General features: G+C 37.9%; 1 protein-coding gene across 2 annotated transcripts in view; it reads right to left on the reverse strand.

The window, feature by feature from the left end:
* Positions 1-17,111, reverse strand: part of b4galt2 (UDP-Gal:betaGlcNAc beta 1,4- galactosyltransferase, polypeptide 2) — a 139,757-nt gene that overhangs the window by 18,297 nt on the left and 104,349 nt on the right. For both annotated transcript variants that reach the window (XM_017426053.3, XM_017426052.3), the window contains exons 5-6: positions 14,062-14,249; positions 8,219-8,341 (exon numbers count right to left, since the gene is read on the reverse strand). In XM_017426053.3, the coding sequence (XP_017281542.1) occupies positions 8,219-8,341; positions 14,062-14,249 (311 nt within the window). The remainder of the gene's footprint in view (positions 1-8,218; positions 8,342-14,061; positions 14,250-17,111) is intronic.

Raw genomic sequence — 17,111 nt, forward strand, 5'->3', positions numbered from 1 at the left:
ACATTATAAAAATGTAGTGTAGTAGAAAGTACAGATACTTACTGTAAAATGTAGCGAAGTAAAAGTCGAAAGTACCCACGTTTAAAAATACTTAAGTAAAGTACAGATACATGAAAAACGTACTTAAGTACAGTAACGAAGTACTTGTACTTCGTTACATCCCACCACTGCTGGTTGGTGACTTAAAGTTGAGAGAAAATGGGCAACTTTTTAGTTGCGGTCTCACTGAATTCTAAGTATTTGTGACCAATCGACCAGCGAGCCGTGCAGCCAATGTTTTAAAGTCACAGCTAACTTTTGTGTGCATGACCTGCAAAACTGTATTCTCTGCTGTTCACATTAATTTGTTGCCCCTCTTCACCATCCTAATTTATGATTTTATGAACTGGACTGCACTTCCAGGCACATTTGGACCAGGAAATTCAAGGCTGTACTGTCAGATGTTTTCTGTCATATGGAGAGCTCCTGGGTCATACATACTCTGGCGCTCTTGAGTTACTGGAACTAAATTGAGACAGGCCTGAGTCTCCCACGACAACAGTGACTGCTTTGTGACTGCTTTGTGAATGTTTTGAGACATTTTTGAGACTCCCTGTGATGGCTGATTACCAACTAGCCTCCAATAGTTGCAGCCCAGTGAGATCCAACCTTAACATATCAAGAACGAAGCAGCTGTTGTTGTTGTGTCTGGATCTGCCCTTCATACAGCCCGGCTGAGACGACCCTGCAACTCATGCAAGGAAATTGAGAAAGTTTATAAGAAGCAGAGACCTGTCTATGAGTGGTGGTGGTTGTAGAATTAATATGTGTTGCAATAAACATATTGTGTGATGGCACAACAGCAATGACAATCTCAAAAGCTGTTTTCCACCATGTTGCAACACTCAGTGAAGATAACAAGATCTCAAGGCTTTAAGCCCAGAATTACCTTCAGGTCCCACTCCAGTTGAGCATCTTCAGCAGGGGCCTTCAACAAAATGTGCTCAAAGGCCAGGATCTCTCTAAACAGATGGTGCAGGGGGGTCAACTTTTGATTAGTCATGTTTCTGCTAATTAAGTCTGGCCTGCTTTAGTTATTTCAGTTTCTGCTGTTACAAATAGACGGCATCAGCCAGGCTTTTTTATTACTCAAAGGTGCTAACAATTTTCTGCTCTTTCTTTTCTGACTGAGAGGTTTTTGTTGTAGTTTTACTTATTTATCCCTGCAAATTAATGGCAAATATGGAACACATATCACAGATTATTTGAATGCTACACAAAATAATGTGAAATAATTTTTTTAAAACATCTAACATGATCGCTAGAGTTAGTTAGACACCCTCCAGTTAGCATTTTTGTATTGAAAAGATTTCTAAACATCTGAATGATCCATAGACTAGGATAAATCTAAGCTGAAATCAGGCTAAATTTGCTCTAAAAGTTAAAGTTTAGTAGATATCCAATAGTTATTTGCATTTAGGCATGAATAACAACTGTAAGAAAAAGGCTTTTGTCATGCATCTGTTTGGTATAATTCACTTAATTTTTTTCTTACAATGTTTCAGTTTTTATTTATGACCACTTTAATACTCAGTTAATGTATAATACCATTATTTTCTGTGCTTTCATATGTGTTTTTACATCGTGTTTTATATTTTTTTAGAGCATGGATCCCAGAAGAACTAGAAATAACAACTGTTTGTCAGAAGAAAATTGGATCAAAATATTGGAACAAAATAACAATAATTTCTATTTCAGATCAGTTGGAGCCCTGATGGAAAACAGATAACAACAAAAACAAGACAAAAAAACATTTTCTTTAACTCTGTAGGCTGAAATTGTTCCTCTTATTACCGCTGTGTCTCAGTATTTCTTATGATGAAGTTTGGATTCATGCTTTATGTTCTTGAGCAGAAAATCAGTAAATTCTTTCCATCACATTTCTTCTCTCTATTCATTTTGATATCATGTACGGACTTTCAAGTTCGAATGATTTGGTCCAACATTAAAAGGCTGGGTAATCCTGATATATGACAAAAAGTCTGTAAGCTGCATTTTGGTGGATTTCTGCTCCGCTGCTTCCTTCTATGTGGATTTCCTGTATCAGCAGCTGCTGACTGTAGTTATTCTGTAGGACCATACCTTCCGCTCAATGCTTCATTTCTCCTCCTCCCTCCCTCCCTCTCCGGCTCTTTACACCCCTGCACTTCCTTCTTAATATCCTCCTGAAGCATCTTTCCTCCTTTGTCTCTCTGCACTTGCCTTTTTCTGTTGCTGCATCCCTCATTATTGTGCTTACTGGCGCAATTCAACCCGGAGAGGAGAAACACAATTGTAAGCAACTTGTTTTAAAACTCCGAAAAGGTCTGGACTTCACTGAGTAAGGTCATATAGCACTCATCTCGGATCACTGGTTACAGCAGCAACAAAAATACTCAAATGTCCCACAGAGGCTCAGAACTGGACTCTGATTTTGAAACAGAAACCGTGTGCAGTGTTCTCAGGACAAATTTAGGCTTACAGATAAAATAAAGGGTACTAGATAAATGTAAATACTGGATCGGCAGCATTACTAATGATCCATTCCCTTCCTTTTCAACATTTAACAAGGTAATTTTTCAAAAACTTGTTTTCTCAGTTCAAATGTTGTTTTTTCTTTAATTAATCAGTTAAATGTCACGTGGTAATAAATAAATATCTTCAACATTATAGCTGCTAGTTTTATTCAACATAATTACAAACAAAATCTATATTTCAGTCAGTGAGGCACTGCAGACGGGTCTTAAGACTTCAAAAGTTAATCAGTTGCAGATATACATCCAATAATTATGTTTTAAGAGCTTCATTAAAACCTGTCCAGTGGTTTAAGAGATGTTTTGCAAACGCTGCAGACAAACGAACCCACACACACACACGTACAGATACGAACAAAAACACGATAGTTAAAAACACTTTAACCACCTAATCTAATACAGTTAGATAAATAAAACGAGTCGCTACAAATCTTCAGTTCTATTCAGTTCCTTTTCTAAGCATTTTAGGGCGATGGGCAACAGTGGAAACTAAATAACTTCCTTTTAACAGGAAGAGACCCCCTGAGCAGAACCACAACCAGGGAACTTGGCCATCTGCCTCAACCGGTTGGAGGCTGAGATGACAAGATATACAGACAAAATCAGACACAAAAACATCAGGCCCGGGAGACATGCCTTTGGAAGGAAAAAGAGGAAGAGGGAGAAGAAAGGGAGACAAAAAAGGGGGAAACAATAACACCAAACCAGCTTCAAACCAAAAAGATTGAAGCTCAAAATATCTGAAACTGACAACTAAAACTTAACACCACAGGCCTATAGGTGCCCCTGCTGGTAACAACCCAAAATAATAAAACAGAAATAAAACCACTGTCAGGCTGATGCTCTGCTAAGAGGAAGTAGCTAAAAGAAGACTGTAGTTTATTTATTCATGTTGGAAAATCAAGGTTTCACCTTTTATTTCGAAACTCTGCTATCATGGGCAACACCTGGTCGTTTCCCAAGGTTCTATTCTGCACATTCATGAGGATGAGGAGCTCCGCCTTCATCCTCAAACAGCCTTTAAATGACACTGCTGCTGGAAAGTGGCAGCCTTTTCAAGTCAATGAAGCTCAGAGAGGGTCACAAGGACACTTGCACCGACTGATTACAATATCAGCGACTGCATGATGCATATCAGCTGGCTGACCTGCCTCTCACTCATCCCTGCTGCACATTCACAGCGCCTCTTCCCTTTGTCGCCTCGTCTTCGCCGTATTGATTCAACTTCAGCATCATTCGGCGGGTTCAAACTCTGTCAAGCTGTCTCGTTCGGTGACAAGAGTATTAGAAGGACCTTATAAAGAAAATGTGTGAGCTGGCTTTTTATTTACAGAAGAAAAGCAATTTGTTCTTCCTGCTATGCACTACCACATCATGGTTTAGCTCAGTATCTGTTATATTTAGCTATACTTATAGCCATTTTTGTGTTTTCAAGGTCAGTTGGCTGTGGCAGCCATCTTGAATTGAGTTAACTTGTTGTAGATGTACATCCTATGAATATTTCTGCAAGCTTCATTAAATTTGTTCAATGATTCTTTTGCTAACAAACACATAAACACACACAAAGACATACATAAACATTATCAGCTGTTTTATCACCTTTTGGCAGCAGTTGATGAAGTTATTTGAATTTTAGGATTAAACCATTTCACATTTAAAAGGGGCAGTAAGTGTAGCTCACTGCATCAAACTCCTGCTAAGAGCTATTTAGCTAAATATTGTTGATTTAAAATTATGGCAGAATCACTTCTTTATTTAACCAAGTGCATACATTTCAGTTAAATAATTTACCAATTTGGGAAAATCCGTTTTCAGTCAAACCTCCAGGTGGATATAATTTGAAGTCCAGGAGCAAACAAGCCAAGTGTAAAGCTTTAGTCCCACAGAAGTGTTCAGGGCTGGAAAATAAGTTACCTCCTCATGCCTTAAAACATCCTGGTGCAGATGCATTTTCAGGCCATCTATAAAGAAAAGGTGCTTCAAGTTGCAATAAAAGGAACTGAGCTTTAAAGAGGCAACGCATGATAGATTATATACCCACAGCAACAATAACACACATCACTGGGCAGATGATCCTTAAAGGCCTCTACACTGTTTGTGTAGTTACTGAAAGGCGAAATTTAATAAAGAAAAATAAAATCAGAAACTGAGAGCAGCTGGTGGCGAGGTGCTCAGCAACTGTTGCCTGTTTAACATCAAAAACACATTTGGGAAATTTGGTTCTGATTTGATGCTAAATAATAAAATTGACTTTTTAGATTAGGGAGTTCCAGATGGCAGCTTTTGTGGGTTATTTAAATGCTACACAATATTAATTGCAATAAAATTAACAATTAGTTGAGCAAATAAATACATTTTTAAAATCTTCTCATTTGTTCTCTTCAGAAAATGACAAAATTATTTAAATAATTAGCTGTAAATATTATTTCCATTACCTGCTGAGAGTAAACATTTAATAAAAGTCGTGGTAAGAATTTAAACTTTATTTATTTAATGTAAATAATAAACACTCACAAAAGTCTTTGTGAAAAACAAAATGCATGTTTTGCAGCATTTTAAACCCCAGCATCATGTCAATGACATAAAAAATCCTTTCTTTTATTTCTTTTTGTTTCTGTGAAATAAATCTAGTTTTCGTTGAACATGTGGACTGAGGTGATAATAACAAACTAAAAACCTTGCTTCGTCACCGACTTAAACAAATAAATCTTTATTAATCTTTATCTTGGTAAAAGTTTTACATCCTGTTACTTTATTTTGTATTTTTAGTGAGTGCTGATGTGAAGGTAACTCCTCCTCTGTGGAGGCTGCTGACAGAGACAAACACCCACTCGCCTTCAAAAGAAAAGCACTGCAAAAGATGACTTCAAAATAAAAGTTTAGAATTTGTTTGCAGCATGATTTAAATGTATTTTCTCACTTTTTATTGACTTCTCACAGGCTGGTTCTCAGTTTAAAATAATTAAATCATTATTTTATTATTTAAAGCTTTGTTACTATAGATACTGATCGACCCACTCGTTGTTTACAGTGATTCTTTAGTATTTTTTAAAGTAAAACACTCCTCAGCGTTTGACTTGACTTGACCTGACCTTTATGTGGGACTGAACTTCTCAAAGAGTTTAAGTGTTAATCTCAAAACATACAGACTCTTGCATCATTCCCACAAAATTATGTTCAGCATAATTTCTCAGTTTTGAGGTTTACAGAGAGAAAGGGTAAAGGTCATAAGACAGGGCGACATGTTCACAGAAAACAACATAGAGCGCTTCTTTTGTTGTCAGACAGATCCACCAACTTTCAGCTGAGGATTGTGCTGGGCACGAGTCGGGGAAGTTGCCCGTGTTCTTTTTGACACCGATTGAAGTCACACTGAGCAGCAGGGACAGTTTTCCCCCAGACTTGACAGAAGCTGCCTCATTTTAAGCAGCGGCCATGCTCTGCAGCATCAAAACCAGCAAGAAAAAAAAAAAAGGAAATTGCTTGAGGGAAACAAGAATACGAGATGTGAAGAGCTAGTTGGCTGGAGGGCTGGAGACAAGGACAAACAGAGGGATGCGAAGGTGATGAAGATAAGAGCAGAAGGCGTAAAAGAGCAATTTAGTCATTTAGCTGATCTGGAGCAGCTTTCAAAAAGAGAGGACAGATGGAGGCTGGTGGACACATCAGCCGCTCGAATGGTTCAAACCCACGAACTCTGCCTCCTGACAGCAACAGGGGGGGAAACTAGAGGCAGACTTCACTGCCACCAGGAATTCAGATGTTGAACTTTGCTCTTTTATTTCCTCATTTTCCTCTGATTATTTTACTGAGTCCAAAGACACGAATTAGAGAGCTTTTAGCGTGTTTTAGTTCAACTACAAAGCTGGCAAATTAAATCTTGTGGTTTCCTCCTCACCATCATTCATAACAAGGAGATACATGCTGATGGTCACCCGACAGTGAATTAAAGATCACCAAAATATGTGATTCATCCTTATTTGTTTAAATCAAATGTCAGAACTACTGTATAATTGTGGCTGGAACAGCGAGCCAATCCAAAAACAAATAAAAGGCTGATGGTAAGTTCATAACGAGAAACAGGAAGAGTGAGTGTGTGAGACAGAGTGTGTGTTTTCACTTGTTGGAAATGGCACAAGCCATGCTAAAACTTCTGCTTAAAGAGTCTGAATCTTGCTTTGTTTGGCTTTAGTATGAGTATTCACACAACACTGGCTTCCAGAAGTGTGTCTGATTGTGTTTTTTAAGGACATCTTCCTTCAGCTGATTGAACAAAACACTTAAAAACAGGCCGGGCTTTAAAATCAAGATGTTGACGGTAGGCTTCAGTACAGCATTAATAAATCATTATTACTCACAGTGAGGGATAATGTGTAGGTTCTAAGTCAGTTTTTTTACTTAAGTTTTAGAAGTTATTGTTAGACAGTTTTTATTTTGTTTTTTTTTTATCTGAGAGTTCTGATATCTGCCCACATTATCTCATATTTTACAGTGGCTAAAAAAGCTCAGCTGAAGTATAGAGATTATCTCGAGGGAAATCTACAGCGTCTAATAGCTGCTGCTCTCATCCAATAAAAAGTTCGTAGTTTACCTCTATCTGTCATCATTTGACACATTATTACAGACATATAAGAGCACAACGCTGTCACTCCGTGAACCCACAGACAGATCTCTTATCACATCTTAGCAGATGTGGAAAAAACAACTGTAATCTTCGGATTTTTCTCTTCATACGATCCATTCTCGAACACTGCTTTTCTCAAACGCTCTATTTTCAGTTTTCTTCTAACGCTGTAACTCTGAAAGGAGGAAGATAAGCTTCACAGTGTGAGGGCGACAGCTCGACACAACACACACACACAGACAGACAGCAAATACAGAAAAACAGCGAGGTGACATCGTATCTGTGTGGCGGAGTCACGCCGAGCTGAGCTGAGCTGAGCTGAGAGTCTTTATAATTAATGTAGTTGAGCCCAGTTCTCTGAATGCAAATGTAGCTGAAATAAAATTTCCTTTGAAGCTAATTTGAGATGAATTATAAAGAAAAACCCAAGCGGCTTTGTTCGTTGGTTTATGTGACTGCCTGAGCTAATCTGTGCTTACAGAGCAGAAAAACTTCTACATTAGGCCTTTATCTTTTTAAACTTCAAGATCATATTTAGAGAAAAAAAAAAGAAAATCAAGAGCAGATGAGCAGGTAATTAGGCTAATTTAAGTCCAAGGAGCCACATGAGTAGAAGATAAATGGAAGTAACTGTGTTGTAAATGCTTCGATGCATGTGAGCAGATGTAACTCATCTTTCTGTCGGCCTGTCAAACAACCACTCCTCTTACAGATTTCATTTCAGCCACCATCCACAACAACTCCATTACAGAACTTCGGCTTGACATTAATAGCTGACTGAGGCTCTTCAAAAGGTTAATTTATTTGCTAATTATTCTCTTTCTTTGAGCAGCGACAATAAATCATCTCTTCTATGAAGAACCAAAGTGTCACTTTAAGTTGGGAAGCTTCATTTTTTCCAGTTATGGCTGAAACTCAGAATAATGCATGAGCAGATGCACATGTGAACGTGTCTAAGTGCTAATCTTGACAAGCTCCAAACTGAAGTTTAAAAAAAAGGTAAATAAATATACTGCAGGCTGACCGAGCAGCTTGTGCTCACCTGTTGTAAATGTCGTCGTCCTCCCCTCCCCAACCCCAGTACTCGTTTGGAAAGCCGTTGATTTTCAGAAACTGCTTTTTACTGAGTCCCGAAACGCCTCCAAAGTAGCCTGCGTAGGGCAACCTGCGGGAGAGAAGGAAGGACAAAAAGGGAGAGCAGTCAGAAAAGGCGAGGTTTTATAAAAGGAAGCAGAGGAGCTCAGCTGCAGGAAGAAATAACGTTTCAAAAGACCTGCGTACATTTTCTAGATTAGGGGAGGCCAACCCTGGTCCTCGAGGGCCACCATCCTGCATGTTTTACTTGTTTCTCTGCTCCAACACACCTGATTTGAATCAATGGGTGATTAACAGGCTTCTGCGGAACATGAAGAGGTAATTTAACCATCGGATCAGGTGTGTTGGAGCGAGGAAACAAGTAAAACATGCAGGATAGTGGCCCTCGAGGACCAGGGTTGGCCACCCCTGTTCTAGATTAACATAACACTTAAAAAAAAGTGTAAACAAGCAAGACCATGGGAAAACACGCAGCACTGCCTCTCTGTATTACTGAATCAAAATATCTGAGAAAATATCCTGCACGGCTCCCGGGTGAAGGGATGATTTCCAAAGGGAACAGAGGATTTCAGTGGGTAAACTAAAAAAAAGACAAATCATACATAACTTTTGCCATATTCATGTTTAGTCAAAGAAAAAAATAATCATCTTGCAATGGAGCTGTTTGCTTATTGAATTCTTCTGAATTTTTTTAATCTTTAATAAGTAGACAATAAAAAGAGGAAAAAAGGCTCTTTTTTTTTTTTTTGAAAGCTGAACCAGAAGCAAACAGTGGAACTGGGTACCCAGAATAAATCTATTTGCAAATTCTTAACCTGTCATGTTCAGTGGGAAATGGGCTTCTAGCTTTCTCTTTTCTTTCTGTGGTCTAATGTATTTGAACAGACCTGAATAAAACATCCATGCTTCAGTGGGAACTAAGCAAACCACACTGGGGGGGGGGGGATTTCCACCAAGACAAAACAATTTCTGTTCTGGCTCGGAAACCAAATTTTAGTCTTTCGGAAAGAGACAAAAACTGTAAGGAAAAAAACAAAACAAACAACAAATTAAAACTCAAATATGGTAGAACCTGTAGCCCAAAAGCTTCAAAAGGGAACATTTCTTTAAGCAACTAAAAATGTTGTAAAAAATAAAAATAAAAATTTGAGGGCCTAGAATTCCTGTTTGTCATTAAGATCATCTTATGTTGAGAAACGCTGTAAATGCAGATGTTTTGCAACCTTGGAATTAACATTCTGTGCAGTCTCATGGGTTGATAATGTGTGATAATGCTCAGAGTATGTGTTATGAATGACTCTCAGCTACTGCCACATCATATTTTATTTTATTTTATTTTATATCTTTAAATGTTCCTGGCAGTCAGATCTTATATCTATCTTGTCATTTACGTGGATAATTTACGGGTGACTTTTAACTGTAAGTGGATAATCTATATTCCTCTAATCCACTCAAAATATAAAATGACTAAATGCAAAAAAATAAAAAAACCAAACTGAAACAGCGAGTCTGAATGGGCATTTGGAGCTGATCAGCAGAGGTTGTTTTTAAGCCAAGTTGTCTCGTTAGACTGAATGCTAGAAAGCTTTTAATGATGAGTTTTCACATGTATGACTGGTAAATTAATGAGGTGAATTAATTTTATAATGAATGCAGAAGCTTGGCACGTATTTTGTGTGGGATGATGTGAGTGTGTGTGTGTGTGTGTGTGTGTGTGTGTGTGTGTGTGTGTGTGTTTATATACACAGCAAACAAAAGAAGACAGACAAGCGGCTTTATTTATACCCAAAAGTCATGAAACTATTGGAGTGGGACGGACATAAGCTGGGGGGTCATGACAGGCGCCTGGAGTCTAACCAGAGGGCAATGTGTGTGTGTGTGTGTGTGTGCTTGTACGAGTGTGTGTCTTCTGTACAGTGTGTGTTGTCAATTGTGAGACAGCTCCTTGTTGAGAGATGACAAGCAGAAACTAATGAGAGCGTATGTTTCAGCACCAGCTCTCCGAGCAACAACATGGTCCGAAGTCAGAGTGTGTGTATGTGTGTTCATGTTTAAAAGAACACATGCTGAGGGAGAAGAAGAAATACAGAGTTAAAGAGAACCAAAACTAACAAGATGTACTGCAAGCTTTTTTTTGAGATTTTACCATGTGTGTGTTTTGTTGTTGTTTATATGTGTAAATCCACATAATCTATTACTGAGAAACAATTTACACAAAGAGAAGTTTGAAACGGGTTAAACATGAGCTGCAATTCTTACAGGAGTTTTAAACTGTGCAGCTTAGTCAAAGAAAAAAAGCTTTTAATTCATCGACATCTTTTACAAAAAGCAGATTCGTCTGGGAAGGAAATCCTGTAAAATGACGAGGTTAAAATGCAAACGAGTTAAAATTAGTTTTTTTTAGCAGCAAAAAGCATAAAATGTGCAGAATTTTGTGGAAAGTTCTTTGCCGGTGGAGAATGCACTGCTTCACTGGAAATAAACGTCACACCGTCTGTACAAAGTTACAAATGACAAAAGGATGAACTCACAGCAGGATAAAGATGATAAACAGAGCTCAAAACCCACAAGGGTTAAAGGTCACGGACCCTTGAATTTTAGAAAACTAGTAGATGGACTCTAATAGTGGTAATTGTAAAAGAAATTAAAAGAATTTTAGCGAATTTGACAGAAAGCATGATAAAAGAAGTCCCCAGAAAAAATATAAAAAATAATCTTGTTTAAACAAGAACATATATACTGAAATACTTCCAAAAGATATTATTTAGAATGTTAGACATTAAGCTGTGCAAGAATGAAACAAAATGGATTTTCTTCAAAAGTACTAAATACCTAAACTCTCAGAAAGCTCTAAATTTGCTGACAGTGGTTTTTAAATCTGCTGCAGACCACATCCCACCCTGAGTGGTGGTCAGTCAGCCTCCCATCTCCCCTTAAAGCTCAAACCACACAATACGTCACGAGCTGAAACCTCCGCTGCCGCCGAGCTTTCTCCCAGCGCGCTCTGAAAAATGGCTCGTGACAAAATTGAGGTTTTAGTTACATTCTAAAGGTCAAGGCAGAGCGCTGTAAATTACAGCCCCTGAAAGCTTCGATATATCTCAAATCAATTCGTTAACTACAAAATTAGAAATGATTAGGCTTCTCACATGACAAATATCTGTTTTGGGGCATTCCTTCATGGTTTTCTTGACAGAAAATATCCTACTTGGTGAGCCAGTAATGAGCAGAGACACTTCTACTTGTGCTGCTTTTCATCTTTAATAAACCACATTTTTATCGTCCCGCCAGGACGCCGGAGAATGTTTTTGTTCTTTTATTTGAACGGAGCTCTAGTTTCAGTCAGCATGAGCACTGATTACGTCAATTCAGTAATAAGTGTTTGTTATTTTAAAATCATTTTTTGGCATTTCATCTGTGAAGTTTCATTTCTGGAAGCAGTGGTTTAATGCTGACAGGATAACGTCACGACCTCGTGTTAATGTGATCTCTGAAGAGCGCTCGAGCAGCCTGAACCCAGAGGACAAACACTTAAGGTTTGGATAAGAAATTTGTAACCGATTTTAACTCCTTACTCAAGGTCCGCAAGCCTTCTGAAAACAAACAAACAAACAAGCAAAATGAGTTCAAGGGGATTGTTCAAGAGGTCTTAGGGGCTGCTAACATAAAAAAGCAACACTTACCTTCACATTTAATGATTTAATCTTGTTTTTTTTTAATTAAAAACACTTTGATTCTTTTATTTTGAGGAAGCTAATGTTGCCTCCCTGAAATACCACAAATTGTGCATTTTTGTAATATTACCAGAGTTGGCTGACCGTTAAAAAATATATATTTATTTTTTACATAGTAACTAAGTCCACCTGATCCGACCTCTCCTCTCATCCTTTTGGGGTTTCAGGAAGTCAAGAAGTTTAACGGATCCCAACCAGAAGAAAATAAGATATATAAAATGCTGTTGGGCTCTCCAGTATCAAAAAAAATAACTTCAAGCTTTGTGGATGTCTTTGCAGGGCGAATGAATTTTGTCACAGGCTCCTTGATGGCCGCATGGGAGGAGGAGCTGGGTATACAGATTGGGAGTGAGGTCTGGGAGGAGGGTCTTGGGAGGATCCGGTCATGTTCTATTAATGTAAGGCACCAGTTAATTCAATTCAAGGTGTTTCATAGACTCCACTATTCTAAAATGAAATTGCACAGAATATTCCCCTCAATATCTCCAAAATGTGATAAATGTAGGTCAGCTGATGGCTCCCTGTCACATCTGTTCTGGTCATGCCCCAAACTCTTTCAATATTGGTGTGACATTTTCAAATTGTTTTCTAAAGTGTATAAGTGCACATTGGATCCTGACCCCCAGATTGCATTGTTTGGATATTCTCCCTCACTTAGGAACCGCAGCATTTCTATGCAAACAACTGTGATGTATGGAATGGTAGTGGCTAAGAAAGTAATATTAAGATTGTGGAAAACTGACAAGGCTCCTCAGTTTAAAATGTGGTTAAGCGATTTCACTGAGATTCTCCACTTGGAGAAACTGCGGTATGATGTTGTGGGCTCCACTAATAAGTTCTGTAATATCTGGCAGCCGTTTTTGGATCATCTTTCGCAGTCTGAGACTGAGCCCCAAGCTCACACAGTCTCTTAGTTTGCCACCTGTGCCTTGTTAGACAGGTAGTACCATCCTAAAGTGCAAATGGTAATCAGTGCAGTGTAGCCAGTTATTTAGATAATTGCTCTGACTTGTTTCTACTTTATTCTATTTATTTTTATTTTATTTTATTTTATTTTTGCTTGTTTTGTTGCGTTTTTATTTTGATTGTCATTTTGGTAAGTTTTCTTTCTTCTTATACAGCAATTTGTTAAATATGTATATGCTTCATACTCTTCTGTATGATTTTTGTATGCTGTATTTTGAAAACCCAATAAATATATATATATATAAAAAAAAGAAGTTTAACGGACATCTTTTGAAGTCCGCACTGATTCATTACTAACAAGAACCGTCAGCAGCAGCTCTGCGTACCACCTGGCATTGTTTTCATTGCCAGATAGCATTAGCTTATTGAGCATTCCCGTATATCAGGACTGCTGGAGCCCCAGAGGCTTTTCACTTGGATAACTCTTGTGCACTGACAGCTCTTGGATGGGTAGGTCACATTTGTTGACCATGTTTGGACTATTCATCAATACTTTTAGTGCTTTTAGATAATTGAGGGCAGGTTGGGTGACATTATGCAAATGGGTGGTAAAACAAGACCCAGCCACTTGGAGGTTCTCTGGTTGCTCTGGATTTAAAAGCCTTTGAGTTAAAAAAAAAAAAACACAAAAATATGTGTAAACATATAGAAACACAGTGAAAAATGACAACATGGTTTTTTTCTTTCTTTTGTAGCTCCTGGTTGAAACAGAAACAAACAGCTGGCTCTTTGTTGGTCTAACAGATCTGGTTTGCATGCAGCCTTTGCTGTTAAAAAAAGATCTTTTCAGTCGACACTTTTTTTTTTTTTTACACTTTGCAACATGTCTCCTTGTTAGAACAGAGGTGCAACTAAAATAAATTGACAGCAGTGAACTGCCGTGCGTTTTCATCTAAATTTAGGCTGCAGGAAAAAGTATTTCAAAAGTAAACAAGGCTCACATAAATTAAACATTGCTATTAGTTGGGAATCTAAAAAAGGCTGCAGGCCAAATGGTATTTCTTGTAAACCAACCAACAGCTCACATTTTTTAAAACATATTTCAGTAACTGTAGTAGGTGTTAGATTCAGATAGGCATAATAATCTCACCTGAACCCAAACTTATCCATTGCAATGGCAAAGTGTCTTGGCTGGTCGTAACAATGGTAGAGGTTCCTGTCATCCATCGGGATCAGGTCCACGTCGCTGAAGATGAAGCAGTCGTACTCGGCCTCCTTCAGAGCCTCCGTGTAGCCAACGTTCAGCAGCTTTGCACGATTGAAGGTTTCCTCGCCCAGCTGCAAAGAGGTTGGGATGAGTTTATTACAGACAGGTGAGGCACAAAAACGAAGATTTGTTCATATAAAGTTGACAATTTTAGATGTTTTCTCTCTGAAAAAAAAGGTTGTTCCTTTAATCTAACTGAGATTTTATGAACTTTCCCACACATGAGATCTGATTAAAATCATTTTTGATCATTTTAGTTCATTTTTGAGGATTTTATTCAACTTCTGTACACCTGTGTTGCTCTTGACAGATCTAAATTTGTCCTTTTCATAAGAAGATAAGTTGATTAAAAGATATATTATACCATTAGGGGGTAATATACAGTATGTTTTATCATGGTTAGGTTCAGGCAGCCATTGTCGACCAGAAATACAAACCTAGTTAACAAGGAATGAACACAACAGCAGGGTTAAAAGAACATGTTTTCCCCCACAGAGTTTATCTGAGTTTCTAATGAGAAAAATCTTCAAATAATACTTTCAAGTCACCCAGATCCTTTCAAGAAGGACTGAATCTACTGGTTGAAGAGATCTTTTATTTTTCCTTCTTCTTCTTCTTTTTCTTGTTTCATAAAGTTCAAAGCCATTCAAATTTAAGTTTTGTGAGGCAGCTCGAGAATAGTTTTAGAAAATGTGGCCTTTTAAAAACAGGTAAATTTGAGTATCACTGACAAGTCTTGAGCTTTTAGTAAAAAAAACATTTTTCAAGGCAAGAAATCTTATTTTTGTTTTACAAATCTAAGTTATGTGAGAGTTATTGAGTGTCTTAATGTGCGTTGAAGCTGCATTTTTTATTTTGACAAGAGGAAAACTGAAAAAAAAAAAAGTACTTTATCACGTTACTCACCTTGCAATCTATTTTATTCTCTTTACCCTTGCTGAGAGGGTAAAAATGTTCCCACTAACCACAATTTAAGGCAACAGAGCATCAATGAACATCAGTATTTAGTGTCTGCAGTGCTGGTCTGTGCAGTATTTATTGCTACATGCTGTATGAATTGATGAGTTCATTGACTCCAGGAGAGCCAGCTGCTGCGGTAAAATGCATCTTTTTCCTCCGTGTCAGTGCAGCGCAGGTTTAGGACTTTAGCTAAGATAAATGAATCCGCGTCTGACAGCACAGCAGTGTGAGACAGTCAAGGTTAATATATCTGTCAGTTATAAAATTTAATATTGCACAACGTATTGTACATCTCTCTTAGAAAAGTCTTTGTGCAAAGAGTTGGCTTGGAAAGTCGAGATCCTTGTCAGGCAGAGGGAAGGTCAGCAAACAAAAGGAGACACAACAGTGCAAACAAACTTTCATCAAACTGTTACATGCTTTGAATTTTTATTATTTTTCTGAACAGGTATGGAAAGGAAGAGCTGAAAGGACAGTCTGAGATTTGACTTAAACATTCAAACTCTTTGCTTTGTGGTTTTTTTGTGGGATTTGATCCCCATGAAGAAATGCCTATTCAGAGTTTACAACTGATTAGGCAGGAAGTCTCTACGAAATAGCAAATATAATCCTTATTGTAACAAATGAAGCCTTAAATGGGTCAACAACTTTATCTGCCCCGTGACCAATAAGCAACAATGGAAACAAAAGCGTTGAATGAAATTATTAAACCAATCAGTTTCACCCAGTTACGTTTGTTATCTTGAAGCAAAAACAGCTGATCACTGGAAAACAATTGGCTACATTAAGCCTCGGTTACGTTTGACGTTTCCGTTCTCTCTGACAAATGTTTTATAAAATGTTGTTTTTATTTGAGAACTTGAGAAAGAGTTGGGATTTTGGCAGTTTCCACTGATCTTTTCTTATCAGAAACATGCACATGTGAATCAAAAAAGTAATATGCATTTGCATTTTACTGCTGAATATACAATTATATGATATATCTTAGACATGATGAAAAGCCTGATTACTAGAAGTCATTTCAAAGCAGAACATGCAGACAAGATGTCACAGTGCAGATAAGACTACTGTCTACAATAGAAATGCATTTTCTTTGGAGTACCACAAAGTACTCTTATATAAGAACCCCCACATGACCGGATCACCTGACTATACGAAGCCTTTGTCACGAAAAAAGGGCAAAATCTGCATTCCGCAGCAGAAGAGTGAGCTAGGGTCCATTTTGCTGCAGTCACATATTATCTGACTATTAGAAAAAAAACCACCCACTTCTGACGGCAACAGGACTCTTTGGGATGAATAATACCTCTGATGCCCAACCCTATTTCTGCACTGAATATAATTTCTTTTTGTTTTTGGGGAGATATACTACACCCCAGACTCATTATCTGTTCAGGACGGCCGTGAATCAAGCACAGTGCCTAATCCCCCTTGTAAGCCATCTAATACCTGAGATTTCAGAGCATAATCCCCCAGCTCAGGTAACAAAAAAAATCTATTGTCACAAATCCACTTGGGCTCCAATTATCAGCTAAGGCGCTCCTCTGTCTGTTTTTGAACAACAGTCTGTCGAGCTGGCTGGAACAATATCATCTGAGGTTAGGAAAATGCTGCCAATACTTGAGGGAAAAGGTGATTATGTTTTCAGAAAGAACAATCTTATAACAGGTAATGCATCACTGTGCACTAAATCGAATTATACAGAAGCAGCTAGACTGGAATTACAACAATAATACCACACAAAAGTTTTAGGACTAGACTCTGAAACTGGGAATGCTTTACCTCAAATTCAGAGCCACTGACCAGCAGCAGAAATGATATTTTAAAATACGGCCATTAGGATAGCTGGGTAAGGAGCTGTCACAGAGAGTTGCAGCCTATTAGTATCAGTAATTAATATTTAGTTTACAACAAAACAAGCTTTAACATTCATTATCACTTCATCTACACAGCGTTTTTTTTAAATTACAGCA

The sequence above is a fragment of the Kryptolebias marmoratus genome, linkage group LG20 (genome assembly GCF_001649575.2).
Source record: "Kryptolebias marmoratus isolate JLee-2015 linkage group LG20, ASM164957v2, whole genome shotgun sequence".
Lineage (NCBI taxonomy): Eukaryota > Metazoa > Chordata > Actinopteri > Cyprinodontiformes > Rivulidae > Kryptolebias > Kryptolebias marmoratus.